The sequence below is a fragment of the Dromiciops gliroides genome, chromosome 1, assembly GCF_019393635.1.
Source record: "Dromiciops gliroides isolate mDroGli1 chromosome 1, mDroGli1.pri, whole genome shotgun sequence".
Classification (NCBI taxonomy): domain Eukaryota; kingdom Metazoa; phylum Chordata; class Mammalia; order Microbiotheria; family Microbiotheriidae; genus Dromiciops; species Dromiciops gliroides.
Window position 1 is genome coordinate 26,418,461 of NC_057861.1, and position 19,040 is coordinate 26,437,500.

At 53.1% G+C, this 19,040-nt stretch overlaps 1 protein-coding gene across 1 annotated transcript in view; it reads left to right on the forward strand.

Annotated features, from left to right (window-relative positions):
* The first annotated feature begins 7,181 nt into the window (after positions 1–7,181).
* LHX5 (LIM homeobox 5) overlaps positions 7,182–19,040 on the forward strand; it is a 15,352-nt gene continuing 3,493 nt past the window's right edge. The window contains exons 1-4 of the mRNA XM_043976532.1: positions 7,182–7,831; positions 10,764–10,987; positions 11,937–12,214; positions 14,707–14,872. Coding sequence (XP_043832467.1) covers positions 7,659–7,831; positions 10,764–10,987; positions 11,937–12,214; positions 14,707–14,872 — 841 coding nt within the window. The 5' untranslated portion in view covers positions 7,182–7,658. The remainder of the gene's footprint in view (positions 7,832–10,763; positions 10,988–11,936; positions 12,215–14,706; positions 14,873–19,040) is intronic.

A 19,040-nucleotide genomic window follows, 5' to 3' on the forward strand; every position in this document is an offset into this window, starting at 1 on the left:
CTGGAACCTCGGGGAGGATGCACACCTTGGGAGTGAGCAAAACAGCCAACATCTGACTTGGCTGTGAGCCTGATGTGGGTCTTGTTCCTTCCAGACGCTCATAGGCGCAGGACGGCTAGGACGCCAGTGTAAGACAACGGATTCCCAGAGTTATGGGAGAAAATCAAACGGCTCACAGCGATCTCCGCACCATCAGCACAGGAGATTCTCTTAAGCGGGGAAAGGGGGAGGGAGCGGCTCGGGGAGAGAAGAGGGGAGCAACAGAGGCACAGAGTGAACAAGAGACAGGGAAAAGAGGACAAGGGAAAGAAGTGGGAGGAGAGAGATGGAAGATAGAGAGAGGAGAGGGAGAAAGCAAAGGGGGGAAAGAAGGCAGCAAAAGGGGCAGGAGGAAGAGAAGCAAATAGAATGTGAGGGGAAAGAGTGAAAGGGAGACAGAAACGAGGAAGGAAGGAAGGAAGGAAGGAAGGAAGGAAGGAAGGAAGGAAGGAAGGAAGGAAGGAAGGAAGGAAGGAAGGAAGGAAGGAAGGGAGGGAGGGAGGGAGGGAGGGAGGGAGGGAGGGAGGGAGGAAGATGCTGTTGTCCTCTGGCAAATGATCTCTTCTCTAGATTCCAGAATGACCAAGTAATGAGGGAGGGGATTAAATATCCTACTGACAAAGTCGGGCCGCACCTGGCATTTGGGGCAGATTCCTGTCACTGTTAGGGAGGAAGGAAACTCCCCCTTCAGGGAGCAGAGGGTTCAAAGACTAGCCGGATCAGGCAGCCTAGGGGCTGAAGTGGGGGGCTGCCCAGTGCTCCCAGCGAGACCAGGGACACAAACCCAATTCATATCCCTCTAGGTTCCAGTGGACCTGCTTTCAGTGCTCATAACTCCCATAGTTAACCCAAGGAAAGTCAAGAATGTATGCCCAAATTCTGGCTCTGGCGGAAACAGGAACAGACAGGCTTCCCTACCCACATGGCACACGGTCAGGGGTTAGCAGACAGATCTCTGACCCTCACCAGCCAACTCCCTCCTCTCAGAAAGCCCACAGGCTGTGGCCGAATTTTTTCCCAAGCTCCATACTCCCCCAGTCTCAGTGGTGGGGAAATTGTAAGGTGGTGATTCATGCTGCACATCCTCCTAGCCGTGCCCACACACCAACCTATGCCCCTCTATGGGCGCAAATCACCCTTTGGTATTCTCAGGCCAGGACAGCTCCCAAAACCCGGACTAAGAATTTAGTCCTATCCCAGTTAAACCGAAGCGCGCTTCCTCAGCAGCCCTCTCCAGCTGCTCCCTCTTCGGCGGTTGACAATTCCTCTGTAGGCCCCGGCATACTGCAACCAAGCCCTAAACCACCCCCAGTAGGTTGTACCCCCTTGCCCTAGACTGAGATAACAAGCCGGGGCGGAGCAGGAAGCCCGCGGCCTCTCGGACCGGGCTCCTGGAGGAAGGTGACAGGGCGCAGCGTTTGGAAAGGGCTCCCCAACTCTGCAGCAGCTGCGTGCATCGCCTTTAACCCCGCCATTAATTGGGGGCCGGTCTCTCTCCATGTCCCGGAATGCCTGGGAGCGCGGCTGGAGGTTTATCTGTCTGTAGCGTGGGTTATATTTACACCCCAAACAAAATAATTACACTTTTGTTGGAGAGAGAAAGCTGGTGATTAGGCGCCGGCTCTTTGCAGCCAAACAGTTTCTCGGTGGTACAGCGGTATAATTTTTCACGGCTGGCTGAAATCAAAGAGGGGAGGTAATGAATCCGGCGAGCAATTTAAATTTACAATTTGTAACGCAGCCGCGCAGACAGAGCCCAGAGCGCAGCGGCGAGCAGCTTGCTGGGTTTGTTTAAAGTTAAAGCTTCTTTGGCCCTCGCAGAGGGAGAGAAAAGGAGGGGAGGGGGGATAGGAGGGGGAGGGGAACGAGAGAGGGGCCTTTAATGATCGAAATCAGGAAAAGAAGATGGGCTGCGGCTCTCTTGGAGTGCGGGAGGGGAGGGAGAGAAAGTAGGGGGAGCTAAGGGTTACCGTGCGACTCGCGGTCTCTCTCTCTCTTCGTCCTGTCCAACCTAGCTCCAAAACAAAAACTCCCGGTACCCACCCCAATCCCAAAGTGAAATTTCATCCTTAGGCAGTGATGGGGAGGAGGCAATAATCGTCCAGAAAACAACAACAACAACAACTCCAGAAGATGACTGGAGGAAGCCTTTTCTCACCGGTACTTCACCCCCAAAGCCCTATCCACCGAGTTGGTCCAATGGGGAAATCCAAACATCGGGGAAGAGTGTAGAGATGCAGGGGAGAACCCAGGCATCCTGGGAGGAGTTCGAGCATCCAAGATAAAGGAAAGGCAAGCCGTGGTATTCAGGAGGAAAGAATGCAAGGGTCTGGGGAAGAACTCAGAAGTCTAGGGGAAGAAATCAGGAGCCCGGAGAAGTCAGGCTCTGGGAGACAAATCCAGACCTTTGGGGATGGGGAGAGCATGGGAAGAGGAGAGCCCAGGCGTTGGTGGAAGAGCCAGGCCCCCAGAAAAGAGAAAGGGAGGACCTGGTCATCGCGGAAAGAGCTTTGGAGAAACCGGGCCCTCCAAGGCCCCTCCGCTGCCCGAGTTAGAAATATCCACCAAGTGGGGTGTGTGCATCCTAACAGATAATTAATTACAAAGCACAAGAGGGAATATGCAAACTGCATATTACAAATTCTACAGGGCTTAAGTGATTGGAAACAGATTATTATCTTGTTTGTCTTTTGTCTGTCTTACTTATCCCTCAGCCGTCTGTTCCGCGGTAATGTGGATACACTTTACTCTGGAAAGGAGGTTTTTATATAGTAAATTCCATCAACATCTTGTATAAGTGACACTGCGTCTCCATGCATTACCCTGTTAAGACACAATCGGTTTATTAGTTACATATAGAAGGGTATTTGCTGCCTGGAAAACCATCTGTTAGCATTGCGAGGGCGGGGGTAGGGGGAGAGCGGGGGCGGGGGGGGGGGAACGAATGGGGTTCCTAATAGCGGGGCTGCCACCACGGGTGCAGTGGGGCTCCGCAGGTTGGAGGAAAGAGGGGGCCCGCCTGTCTCCTTCCGGGCGCCGCCAGGAGGGCCGCCTGCCACTTAGCAAGCCGAGCCGCCTTCTCTACTCATTCCTGAGCCGAACGAACGCCTAGCTCCTGGGCTCTTCCTCTCAGGTGGGGGCGATCCAGTCTCCTGAATGCTGCAACTGCCCGGGCCAGGGCCCCAGTCCCGGCGGGGTCTCTTGCAGTGGTCGCGAGGCGAGAGACCCAGAATATTTGGGAAGCCAGCTGTAAAGCTGCTCGGGATTCTGGGGGAGGCGAAACCCTGGAAACGACCCCGAAACGGACAGTCACAGAGATGAGTTCTTTATAACGCTCAGGAGAGACTCCTCGCCTCTTGCGCAAAAGTGACCCGCGGAGGAGCACAGTATGAGACGGCTCGCACTTTCGAACTATCTGGCTCCCAGAAACTCCGAGAGAGGAACCTACAGGTCGGAAGATCCACCCCGAGTGCATCAGAATGCGCTGGGCCCTGCAGAGACCAGGGGCTGTTGGAGGGCTAGGGAAAGCGCTCTCGGATGGCGCCGGACCCCTATTCAGGTTGCTACTGCTGATCTCCTCTGTTATCTACCTATTCCGCAGAGGAACTAAGCTAGTGGGTATTATATCATATTGTATTATAGGACGTCATATAGCAAATCATATGATATCAAATTATATCCTATCACATTATCTCAGGAAGAAAGGGAGAAAACTGAAGACCGTTTTGTTTTTGTAATGTTTGGAAGGTTTCTGAAATCTCTGAACAAAACGAAATCTCTGTTTACGATTGTGAATCGTATTAGGAAGCATTCAGCAAGAGCTCTGCTCCAGGATGAATGTTCACTCTTTCATTCCATACAGAGAAGAAAGGGATGGGGGAGGGGTTTGAGGAAAGAGAGAGAGAGAGAGAGAGAGAGAGAGAGAGAGAGAGAGAGAGAGAAACTCCATCGGATCAGAAATCTTGCTCCCTTTTTCCTAAGCCGTCCTCTTCGCTCCTCCACTTCGGCCGGCTCCGACTTCGCTGCCCGAGGAGAAAGTTCTCCTGTCTCCAATCCCCATTTCCCCAGTTGAAAAATTTGGGGGAAAGGCCTTAGGCAGAGCGAGATGGTGGATGGGGAAAAGATATTCAGGTCTCTTTAAGAAACAAACTTTTGTTGGGGGCGGGTTTTCCCTCCCTCTTTTTTTGTTTGTTTGGGGTTTTTTTTGGTTTGGTTTTCTCCACCTGGGCCATCGGTCCCTGAAGGTGAGATCTGGGGGCTTCGAGGAATTGGAGCCTGCGAGTTCCCGCTGAGATGGGCAGGAATGGTTGGAGCAACCTCTAACCCCCTTCCAGCCTTCAAGTTCGTCTAGATAACATCCAGTGGCCCCAGGCCGGCGAGAGTGTGGGCATGAGCAGGGTGCTCTTCCCGACCTAACTGGCCACGAAGCAACTAAGAACAGTGGCCCAAGGGGCTTGGAACGGAGACCCAGAAAAGGGCGGCAGAGGTTTCCCCATTTCCCATTACTCCTTTCCACCCTATTGGCCTTCCTCCCGGGAACGCAGCCAGCCTTTGTAACCTCCCCAGGGACTATTTGGGCAGAGGACTCCCCGGCTTCCCGGGTTGTTACTGCCTCACTCCTCACTAGCTTTCTCGGAAGAAGTCTCGGCCTTCCGGGTCCCAGCTTCATTGTACCGCACGCTGCAGGCTCAAAGAGTGCGCCAAGGGCTGCTCTGGGTTACTGGTGCCCGCCGTGGGCTAGGACAGAGCCAGATGCTAAGACAGAGCGGCAAGTGCATGTAGGAGCCAGGGAGAGATATGTCTGCTCCGGCGCAAAAAAACAGGGACACCCGCTAGACTATTCTCAGGAAAAAACTAAGGACTTTTAAAAACTCATTTCCAAACCTGGCTGGATCCTAGGGAGTGATACTTGGGGCCGAAACCAAATTGTTCCCAAGTTTGGGATCGCTGCTAAATGTGGCCTGCTCCGTCCTCTCCAGGCTTGGAGAGCACTATTGTGGGGGTACGTGGGCCGCGACGCTGGTTTCGTTTAATCCGGGGAGCGCCGTGTCTCGAGACAACCCCGGATGGAAGGTTTACCTGAACCTGGAGAAGGAGTCGAAGAGACCCCCGCCTCTTTCAGACCACTGTCCTCTCTGAAAAAGTGTGGACAGAGTTAGACCTTAGGAACTCACACAAATGAGGCTAATGGAATGGGAAGGCTCCTGGATCCCACTGGCCCGGGTTCTAGGGCATCTGGCCAAACATCTATTTCCCCAAAACTCTATTTCTCTCTCCCCTTTCCCGGCTGGTGCGACGCTCCCAGAGGTCTCCGCTGGTCCCATTTTGATGTAGCCTCTCATTCATCCGGGCTAGCGTCGGAACCAGCGTTCTCCGTAACATAGAGGACTAATGGCGACCAGGAGACAGCAGAGCGGCTGGAGGGAGAACAGGAAGATCTCCCAACGAATTTCCCCGTCCCCGTTCCCCATCCACTCCAACGGGTGTTCAAAAGAATAGGAACTAGAGGAGGGACGTCTATGGGCACCACTGGGCCACTCCTCCCACACTCGGTTCTTCTGCCGGCTGGGACTCCCATCCGAAAGGAGAGAGAAAACTTTGATACCCAGCTCCAGTTTTCCTCCGATGCTCCTGGGGATTCCCAGGCTGAAGTTAACGGAAGGGGAGAGAGAAAAGACTGCTGAGTTAACAGCTGCCAAGGCCCAAAGCGCCCTGCTGAGAGGACGAGGTCACGCCACGATTTTGAGCACCCTAAAAAAGCGGCGGCGACCGCGAACCCGCTGCAAACATTCCCTGACCTGGTATTCTCTACGTGCTACGCAACGCTCGATGAAATACAGCCTTCTCTCCTTAGGGGTCTCACTAGACCTCGGATCCTCCAAAAGAGCCCATCCGGCTCGTACAACCAATACAGCGCGTGCATGTGCAAAAAGGACCCTTGCCTATACACGAGGGGCACACGAGTCTGTGCACTCCTGTGTGAGGGTGCCAGGTGCCCGCGAGGGCGGCGGTGGCGAAAATTCGATTGTGTTGGTAAGTGGCCAGGCCCCAGGTTGTAGACAGAGCTAGGCTGGCTAGTGTGGCCCGGGCCCAGGCCGCTTGGGGCCCTAGCGCGCAATCTCCCCACTAGAAACCACCTTTCCCCTAGCTCTCCAAAGCCACCGCCGCGGCGCACTACGTGACTCAGGGAACCAGGAGAGAGACTTTCCGAACCTGCAACGAAGGAGACAAAGAATAGCTATCCACTCGCAACCCCCAGCTCACTTCCCGTGACCGGCACTGGCTATCACACGAGCTCCCGTACCCGTATTCCCGGCCCGGCTATCCCGAGGAACGGTGAAGGAGGCCCAGCGGGCCCTAGGCTCTCTTCCGGTAATCGAAAATGAGGACCTTGCCTCTCCCACCACACACCACAGTCAGGCCTAGGGCAGCTTGTCTAGGTAAAGGCGGGTTTTCAAAGCTTCCTGAAGGCAGCCTGGACTGGCCATGAACTGAAACTGGGGCCCCCAACTCCCTAGCCCAACCCCTCAGTTCACCCGCCTTCCTGTCCGCCGAGGGCCGGAGGCTCTGCTCAGTGGGACTTGGGGGAGGGGACCCGGGTAGGAGGTAGAGGGGGTGGGGCGTACACTGCCCCGCTCTAGGTTTGGATTCACTTTCCAGCCAACGCTACCTCTGCAACTTGGGCCTCCCCCAGCCTGAAGAGGGTAAGAGAGAGAGGGGAGGTGGGGAAGACCAGGCCCGGGCCCCTGGCTCTTGCTCCTTCTCAGCCGGGCCCTGGTCCCCCCAAGCCTGTGACCTGCCTGCCCTCAGGCACTTCTGGGCAGAGAGAGCGAGAGCGAGCAGAGGAGGCGAACCCCCAGCAAGCCGAGGAGGCAGGCGCGTGGACCTCCGGAGTCGCCCCGCCGCCCCCGCCCCCTCCCCCAAAACGAGAAGGTAAATACTTACTTAGCCCCAGCACCAGGTACAATCTAATACTCAACAATACTGACGCCTTGTTTTTTTGCTCTGTCCGGACCACAATGCTGTAGCCAATTTAGATATGCTATAAATTTAAGAGGTTGCCATGGCCACGGCGCGCTCATTGGCCACCGGGCGCGCTACGTGCGTCTCCACGTCACCAAATCTGAATAAGGATGCGCGAATTAGTCAGAGGCCAGACAAAGATGAGGATGCGGACGGCATGAAAGTGGAGAAAAGTAGCAGACACTCCGGCACCCGGGGAAACAGCTCGCGAGGTGGGGAGAGAGCCGCCACCGCCGCCACTGCCACCGCTGCTGCGCACAGGGGGGGACGCTTAGAGATCTGAGGAGCACGGGGCCAGGTCGAGGGGATGAGGCTGTGAAACGCCACCACCGTCCCCCCCCACTCCCAGCCACCTAGAGCTTACTGCCCCTCGACCCCCTCCAGCTCTGAGGATTGACTCTCTGGCGTCTTGGCTGCCCGCTCAACCGGCCCGGGGTAGCGGCGCCCGGGACTCGCGGCCGCCCGGTAGCGGCGGGCGCATCGGGCCGGGCCGGGCCGGGGGACACACGCTCTTGGAGCGAAAACCGCAAGCGCCTGGATTCCCGGGCCGAGAGGGCAGCGGGGGGGAGCGGCTGGCTTTCCCGGGCCCTAGGGTCATGATGGTGCATTGTGCCGGCTGCGAGCGGCCCATCCTGGACCGGTTTCTGCTCAACGTCCTGGACCGCGCGTGGCACATCAAGTGTGTTCAATGTTGCGAGTGCAAATGTAACCTCACCGAGAAGTGTTTCTCGCGGGAAGGGAAACTCTATTGCAAGAACGACTTCTTTAGGTGAGTGGCTCCCACGCCGGCTCCCGGCCCTGGCCTCCCCTTCCTCTCCTCCCCTTGTCTCCTCTCTCCTCCCCCAGCCCGAGGACTAAAAGAAGTCGCACAGAGAGTGTTCTGGAGAAGCTGAGGCGCACGGGAGTGGAGGGCCAGGGGCCCGGGTTAGGCACTTTTTATGTCTGCACAGACACACACACACACACACACACACACACACACACACACACACACACACAATTCTGTTCCCAATTCAGCCCAGGTGCCTGCATGCTAAGGGGCTGGCTCGGATGGGAATCCTACCTCATTTAGCTATCCTTCCCGCAGGTTGCCCGGGGCTGCGGAGTCGGGGTGAAGGACCAAAAGCCTTTCTCCTACCTGCCCTGTCCTCTTGCTACGGGGAGCGACCAGTTCTGACCCAGCAGACCCCAGCCCCACCCCCAACACACACACACAAACACCAGAATTGCTGAGGCGGAGGGAAGGAAGCCCGGGGAATTCAGAGATCTGAGGGGAGAGAGAAGATAGGGGAGCCTAACAAACTTTTCTAGTCATCCTCCCGTCCTCGGATCAGCACAGATGGTCACAGGCTGGCCAGACCTGCCGGGGTCTATCTAGAGAGCTAGGCTCTCCTGTGGAAACATCCTTCCCGGGATCGGGTTAACTCCGGCCAGAAGAGAAAGGGGGTGCCCGCTGCGAGCTGGCCCCGGCTAGAGCCCGGGAACCGGCTTAAAGCCATTGAGCCCCACTGAGTGGGGATTCGGAAATCACAGAAGCGCGCCGAGGCCCAGAATTGGGGACTGGGGGATGGGAGAGTGGGAAGAACTGGTTGAGTAGCTCTCCGGGGTCCAGGTGTGTGTGGGGGGGGGGGGGGTTGGGAGGAGTGCTTTCCTTTCCCTTTTTGAAAGTTGTTTTTTTTTTGGGGGGGGGAAGATTTTTTAAAATTGTTCCTACCCCTTTCCCTTTTTTGAAAAACCACATTAGGGAAGGCAGGAGCTAAGTGCTAAAGAAGGCTTTGTGTGGGGCAGCCCAAAAGGCTGTGGCCAGGAGTAATCTGGGAGGGACGGATCCCAGAGAGAGCAGGGAGGCAAGTCCCCTAGCCCCTCGGGCCCAACAAAGGTGAATTTCAATAGGTGAAAAGCCAGGCTCTGCTTTACACATGTAAACTACTCCTAATGGGAGCTAGCTGCCCGGCCCCCCTCTTGTAGCGGTGCTTTCAAAGCCTCTAATGATTTTGGATAAGGAGAAGATGAGTCAATTATGCTTCAGGATAAGACCGAAAATGACTTATGGGGCCTAATGTGCTCACTGCATCAACGTCACCCAAATTCTCCCTGTTTGGGAGAGCCAGGCCATTTATGTTTTCCTGTGTGTATGTGTGTGCTTGTGTGTCCTTATGAAAATGTGACTGTGTGTCTTTGTGTATGTCAGAGTACCTTTGTGTGTTGACTTGCTTGCCTGCCTCTGTATGTACCCACAGGAGTGTGTTTGTGTGTGTTAGTGGGTCTACCTGTGTGTGTGCCTGTTAATACCTGTGGGTATGCATGTCTTTGTGTGTGCTTGTGGATCCATGTGTGTGCCTATTTGTGTATTTGGGTCTGTGTATTCCTGTTTTTGTTCACGTCTCTGTGTATCTGTGAAGGCTAATGGGTGTTTGTATGGCTTTAGTTCGTGTGCCTTCGTGGCTGTGGGTATTTATGTGTGTGTGTGGACTTCCCATCAACCCAAGAGGGGGAAAAACACCACTCTCACCTCCCATCACTCTCCTGGGTCTGGCACTGGCCTCCACAAATCCTGAGTTCCTTCTCTCCGTTGGGGGCAGCAAATTTTTCCCTCATCCGGCAGCCCAGGTGGAAAGACAGGGGAATTCCCTAAAATTAACTGGAACTCCTAGAAGAGGGAAGGAATTGTCCTCAATTCCTTAGCAACAAGAAACGAGTTTTGTAATCCCAAGGACACGGGGCTTCTCGATGTTATATCTCCCCCCCTCTTGGCCCCCCAAAGGGAGTCTCTTGAAGCCGGAAGACTGTCCAGTAGCCCCTCAATAGCTGATTGAAATCTCAGGAAATGGGTCCTGAGGGAATTAAGGACCCCCAAACCTGTGCCTTCTACTGCCATCTCTCCGGTGTAGATGGTCCCAGGGAGAAGGCTTTGGAACCTCTTTGCCTGAGGTGGGCAGCATCCCGCATCAACCGAAGCCCTGGCACCTTTTTTTTTCTATTTGCCTCCAAGAAATCCACTTCCTGCTCCTCCCAATACACGGGCTCCTCGCCCCACTCTCCTCAGCCCCCAGGGAATCCGACCTCCTCTCCCCAAACCAGTACCAAGGCCTGGGCCCTGGGCTTCGGGGTCTGTAGCAGCTCAAGGTAGAGTGATTGTAAGGGAAAGAAATCCGATCTTACCTTTTATTCTCCCTCCCACCACCACCTTCGTTATTATTTTAATAGGGAGCCAGTTTGGGAATCTGACTCCTGCCCAGTAAGATTTTCTACGACCTTGTTATTAATTCCGATTAATAAATAATAATTGTGATTAGTAGATAAGCATTAACCACAATATTAGAAAAATTCTGGAGTTCCTTCTGGCCTCCAGTCCCCAAGCTGGAGAAAGAACCAAGAGAATTCAGGACAGGGAAGAAAGAGACTGGAGGGCGGGGATCTGGAGGAGGGGTGAGGGTTTTAGGCAGCGTTGACAAGGACAAGCAAATCTAAAGGGCTGATAGGCACAGTCCCAGAATGGAGTCCGGGTACCCGGGTCCTCCCTGACCTTAACGCTTTTCTCTCTCTCTCTCTCTCTCTCTCTCTCTCTCTCTCTCTCTCTCTCTCTCTCTCTCTCTCTCTCTCTCTCTCTCTCTCTCTCTCTCTCTCTCTCTCTCTCTCTCTCTCTCTCTCTCTCTCTCTCTCTCTCTCTTTCTCTCCTTCGCTCCCTGTTCTTTCTTCAGGCGGTTTGGCACCAAATGTGCTGGGTGTGCGCAAGGCATCTCTCCCAGCGACCTGGTTCGGAAGGCCCGAAGCAAAGTATTTCACCTCAACTGCTTCACCTGCATGGTCTGCAACAAGCAACTGTCCACGGGCGAGGAACTCTATATTATAGATGAGAACAAATTTGTTTGCAAAGAGGACTATTTGAACTCGCCCAGTGTCAAGGAAGGCAGCCTCAACTCAGGTACCCGGAGCCCGCCCGAGGCCCGCGGCTGGCGCGCGAGGCTCTGGGGACTGAACTGGACGGACCTGGGCCTGCGTGCTCCCGCTGCAGCCACAGCCTCCGCCCAAACCTCAGCCTGGGCACATCTAGGCGTTGGGGCGTCGGGGCGGGAAGGTGGGAGGCTGGGGGGGGGGAGGTTGGGGGGGGAGGGCAGATCTCAATCCTGCTCCGGCTCAGGGCTCTGTAGTGGACGGGATCACCAGGTGCTGGATTTCCACCTGAGAAAAGCATTTAGATCGAGGGAAGGATGGGGAAGGGAGACAAGGATTGTGTGAAGAAGGGCTGAAATTGGAGATGGGTGGGGAGGGGGAACATCTGGCCTTCTGCCTGCCCCCTGTCCCACGTGACCACAGCTGGCCGTGGAATGGGTTTCTCTGTCCCCACCCCGCACATCACAAAATGGTGGCGCCTGCGGGTCTTAGCAGTGGCCCTCCTCTCCCTTCCCTTTACCCTCTAAAGTGCCTCTCCCACTCCAAAGATGAAACCCAGCTTGGCCGAACGACCTTTTTTTTTTCCCCCGATAGAAGGGAATGTCTTCCCCGGGGTGGGTCAAGGCGAGGGCCCCGGGCTCAGCGCTTCACCTGTTAGGTCTTTCTACTGCCCAGGGTGCCAGGGACCAGTGGGGGTGGGGTAGGAAGAGAGGGATAGGGAGAGGCTGGGGGCCTCGTAGACATCAATAGGTGCACCCCACTCCCTCCCCGCCCGCCCCGGCTCCATCCCCTTCCTTCCCCATTCCAAACGCGGACAATCCTCTCGTCTGGGGAGTCGGGATTGCACTAATCTTCCTTTTTAGAAAAAGAAACGAGCGGAAACGAACACAGGAGCTTCTCAGCCCCGACTAGAACTGGGCTTCCGAGACAACCCGCTCACCGCTCACTTCAGCCCCCTATCCCGTTCTCCCCCCACACAGTGTCATCCTGTACGGACCGAAGTTTGTCCCCAGACCTCCAGGACCCACTCCAGGACGACCCCAAAGAGACCGACAATTCGACGTCGTCCGACAAGGAAACCACAAACAATGAAAACGAGGAGCAGAACTCCGGCACCAAGAGGCGGGGGCCGCGCACCACCATTAAAGCCAAGCAGCTGGAAACGCTGAAGGCCGCCTTCGCCGCCACGCCCAAGCCCACGCGCCACATCCGCGAGCAGCTGGCGCAGGAGACGGGCCTCAACATGCGGGTTATCCAGGTACCGAGCCCTCCACCCCCGCCGGGCCCTGGGGGGCAAGCCGGTGCTGCACCGCAGCCTTCGGGCCTCCTTTGTCCCCAGCTCGCGGGCGCACCCCAGACCACTCACTCTCTTTCTCTTTCCGTTTTCCTTTCCCCTCATCCCTTTTCTTCTTTCCTCTAGTTCTGCCTTCCTTCCCTCACCTTTCCCTCTTTGCTGCTCTCATTCCTCTCCCCTTTTCTCCCTTTTCCCTCTTTCTTCCCTATCCTTTCTTTTCCTCTTTTCTCCTTTCTCATTGTCTCTCTCCCCTTCCTTTTTTTTCTTCTCTTCCACCTGGGATGCTTTCTACTGAAAGCACCCTGATGTGACGGTTTAGGAGACTTGGCCTCTAGTCCTGGCTCACACTCCCTGCTGCGTGCCCTTGGGCAAGTCATTTCCTTTCTCTGGAACTCAGTTTCCTGCTCTGGAAGAGGGAAACAATAACCTCTGGGTCTTTGCTTGCCCGGGTTGTTGTGAGAGAAAATGTTTTGAAAACCTTTAAATGATAAGTGATTTCTTAAGAGCAGGATCGAATGATGTCAGTTGATGGATATGAAAGCTATCCGCCAAGCCCTACACAAAAGGAAGGGGTTGTTGCTAAAACCCTTTGCTCATTCTCTCTCTAGGTTTGCCCTCTCCCTTCGCCACCCCCCCCCCATCCTGCCAAAGTTCCCCTTCATCTCCTCCTTTGATGGCTAAGAAGGAACTCGGGAGCCCTTCGGTTCATTCCCCAGTCTCCTCTGGTCTCTTCCCTCCTTGTCTCCTAGCCACATGCAAACTGCCCCCTTCTTAATCATTCCCGTCATTGTCCCCAGCCTGAGCACTGAAATCACAGCTGGAAGTGGGTTCAGGACTGAGAAGGGGAAAAGGAAAGAGGCAGCCAGGCCTGGGCGGGGCTTTCTTCCCATAATGGAGAAAAGCAAGTGCAGGTAGAATGAATCCAGGTGTGTCAGTCAAAGTTAGATCCTATTGGGAATAGGGCTGGGGAAGGTCTCTACTCCTCCCCTCCAAGGATCAGATAGGTCTTCCATAAGGGAGGTATTACTGGGTGTACAGAAAACAGAGGGAGGAGGGAGACCAGAAGAGGAAGAGAGAGAGGGAAGAAGAGGAAAGAAAAGGGAGGAAAGAGGAGGGAAGGAGGAGACTAGAGAGAAGAGGGAGAGAGGTAAGGAGAGAGGGAATGAGAATAACAGAAGAAGAGGGGGAAGGCAACAGTGAGTGGGGATGCCATGATACTTGTGTGTGGAGAATGCGTGGTGTCCACAGAGGCATAAGGGAGGAAGCTGGTGCTTCGACTGTGATGGGCAGGACTGCTTCTTTGGGCAGCTGCCCTGTGACACCAGTGCCCAAGGATCCTTCCCTCTCCTTCTCAGAGTCTGGTCTATGCCACCTGGGCCAGAACTCTTTCCAAAGACCTTATTGGACTATTAGAGCCATAGGCTGTCAGAGCTGAGAAAGTTTACCTTGGAACAGAAGAAACCTTCGAACATAAAATATCAAAGGGGGGGGACCTTCAAATAGGGTGTGAGAAAAGAAAGAGCCCTTAAAACAGAATACCGGGCTGGAAGGGACCTTAGATTCAAAGAGCCCTCATTTTCCAGAGAAGAAAATGAAGGCCCAGAGAGGGTAAGCATCTTTCCCAGCGTCACACAGCCAAGCCAGATGTAGAATCTAGGTCTCCTGAGTTCCAAGCTCTGAGCTCTTCCTGTTATTCAAAAGAGTGAGGAGAACCTCCTCTTTTCCCCACCGAGCAGGGAAAGAAAGGAAAGGGGTTGGGAGACTGGGGGACGAGGGGAGGAGGGATACAAATAATTTGGTTCTCCCTCAGGTCGAGGGCCCCTTTGAGATGGAGAAAGAGAACAAGAAAAGGGGAGGGGGAATGAAGAATGAAAGAAACACAGACAAGACCAATAAAAGAGAAAGGACAGACAGGGCAAAGGGGAAAGGGAGGAAGAATCTTTGTTGTTAACACCTCTGACTCTTGTCTTTATGAAGACGTCTGAGGCTGAGGCTGGGGGCCGTAAGAAGTCGACTTCATTATCAATCTCCCCACGGGTCTGCGAAATCCTTCACTCTTGGTTGGTTCGCAGAGTTAACTCTCAACTTTCCCTCCCTTCACCAGCTCTGAGTTTAATCCCCTCCTCCCCCATTCCCTCTCCCTCTTCCCTGGAGTGAGGAGACCAGACTTTAGGGAAGGGGAGGAGACGGAGAGAGAAAGATGAACTGTCTGTCACTGGAACTTTTCTTATCTCATAGGTTGGGGGGCAGAAGAGAGCCCCCACATATGTTGAGGAGATAAGATCAAAGGGGAAAATTATTCTTAATGCTGCCCCCCACCCTGCCCCTCTCCGAAGTGGAAACTCAGACCTCCCAATACTTCTCTACTTCCTGGGTCTGCCCCCTCCGTCTTGGTGGCCCCAAAGAGGCCCGACCTTAGGGTTCTGCTGACTGCTTCCCCCACCTCCTATCCCCAGGTCTGGTTCCAGAACCGCCGGTCCAAGGAGCGCAGGATGAAGCAGCTGAGCGCTCTTGGTGCGCGGAGACACGCTTTCTTCAGGAGTCCTCGGCGCATGCGTCCACTGGGTGGCCGGCTGGATGAGTCGGAGATGCTGGGGTCCACCCCCTACACTTACTATGGAGGTAAGGAACACTCAGTGGAGTTCTTTATTCCTCCTGTCCCAGCACCCAGGCCCCTAGAAACCTCCCCGTAGCCATCCAGGCTCCTGGAAATGTGCTTACACCTCGGGAGGGACTCCTCACCAGCTCTCAGCTTCTTGGGGGCACTCCTGCCCGGAGCATCTGTTCCTTGTTGTGCAGGCAGGCTCACACACTCCCCGAAGCCCAAGCACCAGAGACTGGCCTTGCACACGATTCCGGGCCGATGGGCGCTCCTAGCTCCACAGAGATCTGGTTAGGTTGCTCTGCGCCATCTAAAGCCAGAGCCAGACTCCCTCCCTCAGCCTTTCACTGGACATGGAGACCTCCACTGATGCGAGTAACCCCCTACACACACACGCACACCTGCTTTCCCCGTGCTGCTGACTATCTTTACTCAGTTTTGCCTTCGATCATCCTGAGTTTCCATTTAAAAGAAAAGTAATGAACTCTATGCACGGGAATTGAGTATGTAAAAATCCATTGCTCTAAATGTTTTTGATGAATGAATGGACAGAGCAGAGTCAAATGAGAGAGCAGCTATAGGAAAAAAAGAGAGAGAGAGAGATGGAGACACAGGCAGAAACACACGAAGGAGAGACAGATAGAGTGAGAGACAGAGACAGGGAGGAGACGAGAAAGAGAAGAAACAGAGAGACCAAAAAGAGAAAGACAGCAAGAGACAGACAGGGAGATTTTTAAAACATCAGTTAGTGTCTTGAGTTTCTTTTCGGGACAAGACACTATTTGGGGGGAGAAATAGAAATCTTGTGTCCTTTCTCAGTTCATTTGAGCCCATCCATGGGCCTGGCCAGCAAACAGACAAAGGGCAGTAATGGACCCTCCCTGGGGTAGGATTTAAAACAAGGGGTGCTACTTTGGCATGCTGGGTGCAGAGAAGAGTGTTCTCCTGGAGTCCTTTCAATTGTCAGAGCTTTTGTCTGTGGGTAAAGCAAGCAGGGTCCCTGGGGGAAAGAGGGGTTAACATCCTCCCCCCCCTCCCCCCCAATGCTCCTGAAGGGTGACCGTAAGAGGCAAGTCCAGGTTAGATCACACCCAGTTTCACACAGAGACCAGCCCAGATAAGTCTTTCTTTGGCCTGGAGCTCCTCCCTCCCCACCTCCCAAAATTACTGTGGTTTGGGGAGTTGTATTTCAGAGTGTTTTTCCTAGAGTCAGAGATAACCTGGGAGAATTTGCAAATCATGCTTTCATGGGCTTGGGTTTGGGAAGCATTCATTCTCCATCCCTGCTGGTTGCCTGTAAGGCTCAAATCTTCCAGTCATCTCTCCCCCAACTCTGGGCCCTAGGACCCTCAGGGGAATTGGCAGGGTTCCCCAGCCTCCTGGCTCTGGGGCATAGCTAAACCTAAGAGTAGGTGAATCAGGCTGTTGCCTGGGGCACAAGACACAAAGTGGGGATCATCACAGGGGGCATTTTTCAAATGTGAATTCCAGTCATTTTTTAATATTTAGAAATGTTTTAGGTCCCCTCAAAATCTAGCTCTCTGAAACCTAGAAGAATTGATTGTGATAGGTCAATGGGTGTGGTAAGCTTACTCCTGCTTAATATAAAACCTGTGAAGAAGGTTGAAGGAGATAACCTCTTAAATAGCTTCTAACTCTGAGATTCTGTGGTCCTCTGCTAGTACAGTCACACACAGGGAGTGCCATTTTCAGACCTTTTGAAGAGCAAATTAAGGCTTAGAGGCTCTAAGGTCAGGACCCACAGACTGGCTCTGTTGAGGATGAGGAGGCAATGATAGTGAATGTCCTTTTGGGAGGAGGTGGGGAGAATTGGGAGAGAATTGGGGAGGTGCAGCATCTGCCTCCCTGGGCATGAAGCCCCAGAAGAGTAAAACGGGTGAAAGTTGGCTTCTATGTTTTAAAATAAAAACAACAAAATAGCAAGTTTAGTGAGGAGGGCTTGAGATCATATGTCTCTGGGAGGGGGGAGGGACCAGGAAGAGCAAGGCAGCCCAGAGACCACCAAAGGGGGAAGTAGGAAGTGAAGGGGGAAGGAGGAGAAGAGAGGGGGAGAGACAGAGACAGAGAGAGACAGAGAGAATATCAGCCATCTTCAATATTGTTCTCACTGAGTGGTCACCATTTGGCAACATTATCTTACTTATCTGTCCATATCATGTGAATTCTATTTGTTTTTTAAGTATAAAGTGATCAGTCATACCAGGAACAGATAGTCTGGGATTTGAATAAAATTATTAAATAATATAAGAGAATTTGTGTGCATGTGTATGTTAGTGATGTGCATGCTTGTGTACATATGGTGGATGTATCTGTCAGAATGTGTTGTGGTACATATTTTTATATTTTATATTTATGGGGAATCTGTGGTATATGAACATTCGTGTTTGTATGGGGTGTATGTGTGTATATAAGGAAAGCGTATGATGCATGTGTATTTCTGTGACATATATGTTGTATTGTGTATTTATATGTCTATTACCTCAGTGTTGTGTGAATACATATACAGATATATGTATATATTATATTTGTATGTGCATTATCTGTGTGTGTCTGCACAAAAGTGTGTCTGTTTTCTTTGTATCTGTGCAATATGTGTATCCATGTGCTGAGTATGTGTTTTTGTGTAGTGAGTATGCGTGCACATCTCTGTATGTTGTGAGGACCAAATGAGCTAGGATCTGTAAGGTACTTTGCAAATATTAAAAACACTCCCTAATGCTAAGCATCATTTTAGTTTTAGGTGTATATGTACTTGTGTACAGTGTTCTTGTCCCAAAGAAAGACCTAAACCCTTTGACAGTAACAATAGGATCATGGCACCTTCGTGAGCAGTCAGGAAAGTCCTACAAAATCCAGCCATGACCAAGGTTGGGGGGGGGGACATCTGGTGACCTCTGGCTCCCAGGGAACTCTGATCCCTTTGCCCCAGTGCTCAGGACCTCAGTAGTTCTCTGACTCTGTTGGCCAGGGGCACCCTGATAGAGAGGCTTCCCAACTAGAGCCTCTTCTATAATCTATATTCTAGACCTGTGGGGAGGGAGATTTCTTAAGGGTAAGCCTATTATTATTTGTAATAATTTTGATTGATGGGATAAAATATCATTATCAATAATAGTAGTGATGATGGTCTTTCCCTAGGTAAATCATTTTATTTCACTGAGCCTCAGTTTCCTCATCTCTAAGATAGGGAGTGATAATCCTTGTAGTAGCTCTCCCACAGGATTGTTGTGACTCAAACAAGATACAGATGAAAAATCTCTTTGCCGGCTTTAGAGCTTTCTATAAGTATCATTTGTTAGCGTTGATTTGTTCTCACCCCTCTGGCGGACTATCCTCCCGGTTTCCATTTCTGCTTTCCCCTATTTCCTTTCCTGACCCTCATAGGTAGGGCAGGGTAAGTCATGTCAGAACTCTGGGTGGGAGCACTCTCGACTTGTTGCACCACCTGTACCTGGTTGCTCTAAGGCATCTGCTAGGACTCTGATCTTTCTCCTGTGTACGTTTCACCCTTCCTTCTCCCACCTCTACCTTTGTGGGGAACAAGAGTGGAGGAAAGGGTTAGTGAGAATGAAGAGAGAGAGAGAAAGAGACACAGAAAGAGACACAGACGGACAGACAGGAGAGACAGACAGAGAAGAAGAAGAGGAGAGGAAAGAGTGAGGGGGAGAGAGAAGAAAAAGCAGTGAGAGAAAAAAGAAAGAAAAGAGAAGAGGGAGCGACAAAGGAAAAGAGAGGAGGGTGGGAAATAGGATAGATGTAGAAAGAAGGGGAGGAAAGAAGAGAGAAAGAGGAGACAGAAAAATAGGGAAAGGGAAAGGAGGGGGGAGGGAAGGAAATAAGAAAAGGGGGAAGAAGGAGAGAGATAAAGAGAGCGAGAGCCTGCGACAGCGAGAGGAGAGAAGCCGAGAGTGCAGATGGGGGTGGGGGGAAGAGAAGGGCGAGAGAGGGAAGAGCCGGAGCTGCGGCCACGCGGGCCGCTCTAATCCGCGCTCCGAGAGATTCCGTCCCAAGCCCCAGCCAAGTTGGGCACCCCGGCAGCACGCAAGAAAGGGCACTTTGTGCAGGAGCTGTCTGTGTGAACAGAAGCCCCGGGCTCCGCGCAGCGCCCCCTCTCCCTCTTGTGTGAGCTCGAACAAAGCACCAGCTGCAGCCTTTTGTACCTCTTTC